General features: G+C 40.7%; 1 protein-coding gene across 1 annotated transcript; it reads left to right on the forward strand.

Moving 5' to 3' along the window:
• The first annotated feature begins 1250 nt into the window (after window positions 1-1250).
• Window positions 1251-8121, forward strand: LOC138672312 (keratin, type II cytoskeletal cochleal-like). The gene is made up of 7 exons (XM_069760260.1): window positions 1251-1679; window positions 3313-3521; window positions 4728-4788; window positions 4895-4990; window positions 5097-5261; window positions 7369-7494; window positions 7897-8121. Exons 1-7 carry the CDS (start codon window positions 1251-1253, stop codon window positions 8119-8121), a joined length of 1311 nt encoding a protein of 436 aa, XP_069616361.1.
• The last annotated feature ends 607 nt before the right edge of the window (window positions 8122-8728 follow it).

An 8728-nucleotide genomic window follows, 5' to 3' on the forward strand; every position in this document is an offset into this window, starting at 1 on the left:
GTTAATGTTTCTGGGCCACACAGTAGGTCCAATAAAAGAGATAAATATAGCATCAGAGGGCTTAGCAATTGGGGAATCATCAAAATGAGGTGTTGTGAATATACGGAGACGGTGCTGAAAATGTGAGAATTCAAATGTGTATTTCTTGTAAGCTCTGCAGGCAAGTCCTGGCTGGAAGAAGTTGCTATTTTGGACTAGTCCAGATGGAAAAGATGGGAAAAGTGAATGACCCCAACAGAAAGAACATTACCTGTAAGTCATTATCAACAACTGTGCTGTAATCTGTTAATAAGTTCTGCAGGACTGGTATCTACCACTTATGTTCACCATTTGGTGATAATATCAATGTCAATTTTTGAATACTGTTTTTTTTTCGGTAAAAGCATGGACATCTGCTGAGGTCCCACAATATTCACTATATTTATAGTGTGCCACCATAGTTGTAAACATGGTTACCTGGTTAGGGACGCACTCAATTGTGTTTCATATCCCACTCCCCCTGAGATGGACCCCTATTTATGCCTCTGACGCTGACCAACAATACAGCATGACTCCTAGATGCGCATGAGCCATTTGCATGCTTACTTCAGCACGAGTGAAAAAATATTGGGTGGTTGGACATATGTGAATGCACCCTTATGTAAGACCTAATAGATTCCAGTACTTGGCAGATCGGGAGGACCATTCTTAGGCTGCTATCTGCCTTTCAACCAATTGGCGTGATATTTTTCTGAGGAGCCAATTGACGTAAAGAGGAAGGGAACTGTCTAACCTGGCATCTGATGGGTTAAACAGCTGGAGTGAGCTCCAATCCCTGCTGCTATTGTAGGGAAAAGAGAAAATCACTGCTATTATTTATGGGCCCCATTGCATTTACACTGCTGCAGTGCTTGGACAAAGCAGTAATGGCTTCTTACTGCTGTCTGAGTATAGCTTTCTGGCTTACCAGTTAGAAAATGGTCATTCTTTCATTGCTCATTAAACAGATTAATACTTGTTCCATCCACCCATTCTTTGAATATAACTCTATCGCTGCATCTGTAAAAATGCTATATCATAAGCAAATGAATGTTTTATTTCCTATGAAGCAAGGAGGATCTGATGCCATCAAGCCAGAGTCACATGCATTAATGACAGGCTATATTTCTATGACTACACCCAGTGTATGTATAAAAAGACCAAGCAACACTATTAGCCATCTAAAGGGGACTGAGCAGCTCCACTTTACATCCTTACTAAGAAGAACCATCATGTCTCATCACTCCATCCATGCCTCCTCTGGACACAAGCACTTCAGCTCCTGCTCCGTAGCTTTACCCAAACATTCCAGCTCCCGCAGCATCTTATCCCACTCTTCCAAACACACGGGCCATGGACACAAGACTCAACATTGCTTCAGCAGCAAGAGCGCCCATAGTTTTGGATCCAAGGGACATAAGATCTCGTTGGGAAGTCACCACTCAGGAAAGAGCGGACATGGATCTGGGTTTGGCATCGGTGGCAGTGGTCATGGATTTGGAGGACAATCTGGCTGTGGCGGAATCACTTCTGTCACCATCAACCAGGGTCTCCTGGCTCCTATGAATTTGGAGATTGACCCAAACATACAGAGAGTGAGGACTGAAGAGAAGAATCAGATCAAAGGTCTGAACAATAAGTTTGCTTCCTTCATTGACAAGGTAAAACCTCATTACTTTTATTTGACATTCAATGTGACAAAACTTGGATCAGTAAATATATAGCATGATTACAGCTTATTTTATTAATTATTTTCCTTTTTATTATTGATAAGATCCAAATAGTCAAACATTTACAGTAAATCATTTTTAGAATGGTAAAATATGTTTTACACATTGTTCATCTGAATGTCCATGTTGGCTCAGAAGTAGAACGAAAAAACATTACTGGATAGTCTGCTAATAGAAAAAAATCCAAAACACATGGGCTACTTGCAAAGTGAACAAGTTTGTAGAAACCTGTTCACACCACCAAAGAACTTGAAGACACAAAAGCGCACAGGGAGGTAAAAAAATACTCTGTTGTAAAAAAGTCACAGTAAATAAGCAAGTGCTAGTCAAAAAATGAAAAAATACAGGGTATTTAGTTAATACGTTTTTTTGCAAAAAAAGTATGTTAAGCTGCTCCACCAATCGCCAAGGTATACCCTTAATAGAGCAGTCCTGTCTAATGTACATAGTCCCTATCTGATGTATTTAAAAACCTGATCATCGGTATAGTACCTGTGTGAACAGGGTTCAGAGAGAAAATATCCATGCAGAACTTTCAAGATGGAACAGCTACAATGCAAATGACCCACAGAGGAGTGGTGGACTCCCTAGTCTTGTAGAAACAAGAGAACAATTATAAAACCAAAAACACATGGGCTACTTGCAAAGTGAACAAGTCTGTAGAAACCTGTTCACACCACCAAAGAACTTGAAGACACAAAAGTGCACAGACAGACTTGTTCACTTTGCAAGTAGCCTATGTGTTTTTGGTTTTATAATTGTTCTCTTGTTTCTACAAGACTAGGGAGTCCACCACTCCTCTGTGGGCCATTTGCATTGTAGCTGTTCCATCTTGCAAGTTCTGCATGGATATTTACCCTGTTCACACAGGTACTATACCGATGATCAGGTTTTTAAATACATCAGATAGGGACTATGTACATTAGACAGGACTGCTCTATTAAGGATATACCTTGGCGATTGGTGAAGCAGCTTAACATACTTTTTTTTGCAAAAAAACGTATTAACTAAATACCCTGTATTTTTTCATTTTTTGACTAGCACTTGCTTATTTACTGTGACTTTTTTACAACAGAGTATTTTTTGACCTCTCTGTACGCTTGTGTGTCTTAATGGAAAAAAATGTCTTTCTGGCTCAGTATTCACCAACACTTGCCTTCTGATTTTAGAAATGTGTTACTTCAAGTATTAAACATTTTAAATTGAGAAGGGGTACAACAAAAAAAAAACAGTGCTCAAAGGATTCATGAAATCTCTCTAAGGCTCAAGCAGAAATGTTTCAGGTTCTCAAATTCTTTCTCTTCCAATGTTATAGACATCAATATGTGGAATACTGGATGAAAAATTGCTTGCATTGAAATGGAGATGACCAACAAAATGTTTATGTAAAGTGATGGTACTCTCAATGGAAATGACCAGTTTGCAGTTTGTAGGTTTAGATAAAGGAACAGTCTTGTGAAAAAGGTGGCTTTTAGAGATTTTCCTGTAATACAATATTGCATAGAAAGCCAAGCGTTTTATTATCACAGTTGCATTTCATTTTTTTCTGTATACTTTTTTACAGGTTCGATTTTTGGAACAACAAAATAAGATGCTGGAGACCAAGTGGGCTCTTCTACAAGAACAGAAAACAGCCCGGTGCCAGATTGAACCTCTATTTGAGGCTTTTATCAGTAACCTCAGGAGACAACTGGAGAGCCTGGAATGTGAGAAGGCTAATCTTGAAGCAGAAAGGAATAACATGGAGGGAACAGTGGAAGAACTAAGAAGACGGTATGATCTTATCACTACTACATATGTGTGATACTCAGGTCACTCTTTGCAAAATGCACCAGGTTGTTGCCATCTAATATGAGAACAGCAGAAAGAAATAATTTATTACTATATACATTTAGGAGAGCATATTTATCTTCTTTAAGTGACATAAATCCTACAAAATGACTTCAAAATGCAGAAAAGTAAAAGAGATAAAAATCCAGATGACTCCAAATATCATTAAATTATCCTATAAATTCTAATTATAGTACACCAGACTCAGATTAGGCCTTTTTCTATGCCTGTGTGGAATAACCTGCTATTCCTACACTGTCCAAGCCTAACATTTCTCTCCTTGGCTGGTCCCCCATCTCATCATATACAGGCTGTGATAGCCCCCCTGATCACTTGTGATACAGTTATGTGGTGCCATAACTGCAGGGTATTAAGGGGTTGCCTCGCTCATGCTTCAGCAGTATGTGAAATGACACAAGGCATTGTTTTTTTGTGATCCTCATAAAAAAGTGATCAAATTCATGGGTGCCTGTGAATTTCTAGAAATTCAACTCAAAGTTGATCTTCTACAGTTTTCTCAAGATCAATCTTCAACAACACACTGTTTTCCAGGCTCTCCGCTTCCAGGGTGCTGGAGCGTGATGTGTTCCTGAAGATTGTCTCTTACAGCTTGGGCCAATGGAATCATCGAGTCACCGGTCTGAACGCTGCACGCTCTCCAATGCTGCTAAAAGTGGCAAATTTGCCTTTGCAATATGGAAAGAGCACAGGGATACGGAATGTGGTCTGGATCCAACAATCCGACCAGCTTCAGAGCAGCACTAATTGGTTCTACCACCAATTTGCAATTGTAACCATTTATCATGTTGAGACAATCCGTTTAGCGAACGCTTATATGAACACTTACCAATATCGTCAAGATCTTGAGTTTATCCTTCTGCTCCTGTTATAAGATCTAATTACATTTCCCACACAGATCAAAGGATATAAATAATTTGCTCCTGTAGTTCTAGTTCAAAAAACTTTACGTACTGTTTATATGGTATGTGCCATTACATAATCTTTCAATAGATCTTCTTTTGGAAATTGCATTGTGTTATAATATAATTACAAGGAAGGCAGTGTTTACCCCTGTACTTGGTGCTAATTATATCATTTTTGTAAGGTACAGTATATAAGCCATTAAATAAAATGATTTTCATTCTTCAGGTATGAAGAAGAGGTTAACAGGAGGACAGCCGCTGAAAACGAATTTGTTTCTGTTAAGAGAGTGAGTGTGCACAGTTTTCTAGTTTAACTGTAATATCCATTATATGGATGTACAACACATGCATTATACAGGATAATTATACCATTATTTGATATTTTTATTATAGGATGTTGATGCTGCATTCTTGAACAAAGCTGAACTTCAGGCCAGGGCAGATTCCCTCACTGATGAGATCAACTTCCTAAGAACTCTATACGATGCTGTAAGAAACCTCAATTGTATATTTTCCATACAACTCTTTCTAGAAATGTACATTTACACTTTATTTAGTTTATTTTTTAAAGATATATTTCTTTAAAACACTTTAGGAAATTGCTCAGCTCCAGGCTCAGATCTCAGACACATCAGTGGTTGTGTCTATGGACAACAGCCGAGATCTGGACATGGACAGCATCATCGCCGAGGTCAGAGCTCAGTATGAAGAGATAGCGAGCAGGAGCAGAGCTGAAGCTGAAGCTATGTACCAGTCAAGGGTAAGTTTACGAGAGGTACCAAATATCTTTGTTTCAGGGATCCTGGAAGGAATGCCAACAAGCCTTCTACAAGCTTTTAACTTCAACAGGAGTATGTCTTCACAAAATGACCATTAAAATCAAGCACAGGCCCTCTGTGCACCCTTGTGGTGGATAAGCACTTCTGTGCATCTTCCCAGGTTATTGTTTTCCAGCTATTTCCAACCTTATCTGGTCCCTGTAAAACCAGAACTATCAATCACAGAAGATGAAAATGGAAAATAAGTAGGTGAAAATATGCATTGACCTGTTTGGCATCACCATGAGTGCTCCGAGGGCTTAGTTGAAATTGTCATTTTGTGCTTTAAATGTAGTCTGTCAGCCCAACTGACATTGAGGGTGATCAATGAGTGGAACAGGCTGCCACGAGAGGTGGTGAGTTCTCATTCAATGGAAGTCTTTAAACAGAGGCTGGAAAGACATCTGTCTGAGATGGTTTAGTTAATCCTGCATTGAACAGGAGGTTGGACATGATGACCCTGGAGGTCCCTTCCAACTCTAACATTCTATGACTCACATATCCTAGTTGGGGATATAGCTCCTATGAAAATCACAACTTTAGTGTTACAATTGACTGTAGAAATTGAAGTTAAATCAGTCATACTTATTAGGTTAGCTAAACAGTTAAGTGCACCATTCCACCCACTGACAGCATTGGCTTTCCTGAAGAGAGCACTGTCTCCCGAGAGAGAGCTCAGTGCTGTCACTCACCAGTGAGGGAGGTAGGGCATGCAAATCCAGTGGGCGGAATGGGTCTTTGAGCTTTTTAGCCACACCAAGGGTGCACCGAGCTCTATAATTAGCATAACTGATTGAACTTCAGTTTCTGCAGAGCGGAGACTGCAATTATAACTCTAAAGGTACAGTCACACTTAGCGACGCTGCAGCGATACCGACAACGATCCGGATCGCTGCAGCGTCGCTGTTTGGTCGCTGGAGAGCTGTCACACAGACCGCTCTCCAGCGACCAACGATGCTGGTAACCAGGGTAAACATCGGGTAACTAAGCGCAGGGCCGCGCTTAGTAACCCGATGTTTACCCTGGTTACCATCCTAAAAGTAAAAAAAAACAAACACTTCATACTTACCTACAGCCGTCTGTCCTCCAGCGCTGTGCTCTGCACTCCTCCTGTACTGGCTGTGAGCACAGCGGCCGGAAAGCAGAGCGGTGACGTCACCGCTCTGCTTTCCGTCTGACTGACGCTCACAGCCAGAGCAGGAGGAGTGCAGAGCACAGCGCTGGAGGACAGACAGCGGTAGGTAAGTATGTAGTGTTTGTTTTTTTTTACTTTTAGGATGGTAACCAGGGTAAACATCGGGTTACTAAGCGCGGCCCTGCGCTTAGTTACCCGATGTTTACCCTGGTTACCAGTGAAGACATCGCTGAATCGGTGTCACACACGCCGATTCAGCGATGTCTGCGGGGAGTCCAGCGACCAAATAAAGTTCTGAACTTTCTGCCCCGATCAGCGACAGCACAGCAGGGGCCTGATCGCTGCTGCCTGTCACACTGGACGATATCGCTAGCGAGGACGCTGCAACGTCACGGATCGCTAGCGGTATCGTCTAGTGTGACGGTACCTTTACAGTACGATTTTAATAGGGCTATATCCTCTATGAGGCTATGTTCCTAGTTTATACCGTCAGTTTCAGCTGACAACTTTCTATAATTTTTAGATTAGTTGGGACTGATTATATCTTGGCCCTAGATGAAGGAAGCCTAGCTACTGTGGGCAAGTTTAAATATTCCACTATTTGGGTGATGTGGAGCAATTTGGAATAGCAATAAGTAATGAGAATCTGGATAATATTTAAAATGTGCTGCTGGAATATACAACCATGGCTTATTATCAGGGCTGACCTGCAGTATGAGCCTCAAATTGGATGGATGAGCTTTTGTCCTTATATAGCAAATATTTTGCTGCTCATTGGAAGAGTGGACCAGACTCCCAATCTCTAATAATGTCTGTTGGTAGAGAACTGTACAAGATTTTTCTGCAAAGTCCACTAAGAATCTGTTCAGATACTGTACATACGTGTTTTTTTTCTCCACAATGTTCACATATAGTTTGAGGACCTACGCATGGCAGCTGGAAGAAATGGCAATGACCTGCAGAACAGCAGGAATGAGATCGCTGAACTTAACCGAACAATCCAGAGGCTCAAGGGAGAGATTGAGTGTGCTAAATCCCAGGTACAGAACCTTATTAAAAATGTATATGTTAGGATCTATCCATGAAATAATGTCATTTGCAGCCAAATACATTTCTTCTTACTATGAAGAACTTTATTATATTTGATGCAGGAAAATATTAGAGCAATAGAAACAGTAATATTATTATTATTTATTATTATAGCGCCATTTATTCCATGGCGCTTTACATGTGAGGAGGGGTATACATAATAAAACAAGTACAATAATCTTGAACAATACAAGTCACAACTGGTACAGGAGGAGAGAGGATCCTGCCCGCGAGGGCTCACAATCTACAAGGGATGGGTGAGGATACAGTAGGTGAGGGTAGAGCTGGCCGTGCAGCGGTTTGGTCAATCGGTGGTTACTGCAGGTTGTAGGCTTATCTTACTTTATCTCTAGCGTGCTGCCCTGGAAGCTGCCATCGCAGAGGCTGAAGAACGTGGTGAAGCTGCTGTCCGAGATGCCAAGATCAAATTGTCGGAACTGGAGTCTGCCCTACAGAAGGCCAAGCAGGACATGGCTCGCCAACTGAGAGAATACCAGGAGCTGATGAACGTCAAACTGGCTCTGGATATTGAGATCGCCACTTATAAGAAAATGCTGGAAGGAGAAGAAAGCAGGTAGGTTATTGCACTACAAAAGTGACTATAATGTTAATATGGCACTGCCATATGTAGTTTATTTACGAGAAAAGAACAGTAACGTAAAAAAGAGATTTACTATAACCAAAATATATCAACTATCCATATTATGGATGAAAGGATCTGATTGCTAGGACCACCATAAAAAATTAATTCTGTGTCTTACAATTGGAGTGGCGGTTGCGCATGTTTACCTTACCCAGTCCTTAGGCATGGAATGAATTCCGTTAAAAAGGGGCACATGGTGCCAGTGGTGCTATAATCAATGTGGGTTCAAGCAGTGGAAGTGATCAGACACTTATAACCCATCTTTTGGATCATTGATAAGCAGAGATGAGTGAATCTTTTGAAGTTCAAATTCATCAGCTTTGTGAAGTTGTCCCAAAAAATTTAATTGACCTCAAAACAAAAGTTCTCCAATTGTCCTAAAAAGACATATATGCAACTTTGAGGACTCCTAGGTGGGTATCCAACCTATTTCAAACTCTTTAACGCAAACATAGCCTTAGTAATGTCAATGTGATCTTACCATAATGATGGTAACCCATATCCTCTTCCTTACGCATTAATCTTCTTCATTGCTGTGCTGC

The sequence above is a fragment of the Ranitomeya imitator genome, chromosome 3, assembly GCF_032444005.1.
Source record: "Ranitomeya imitator isolate aRanImi1 chromosome 3, aRanImi1.pri, whole genome shotgun sequence".
Lineage (NCBI taxonomy): Eukaryota > Metazoa > Chordata > Amphibia > Anura > Dendrobatidae > Ranitomeya > Ranitomeya imitator.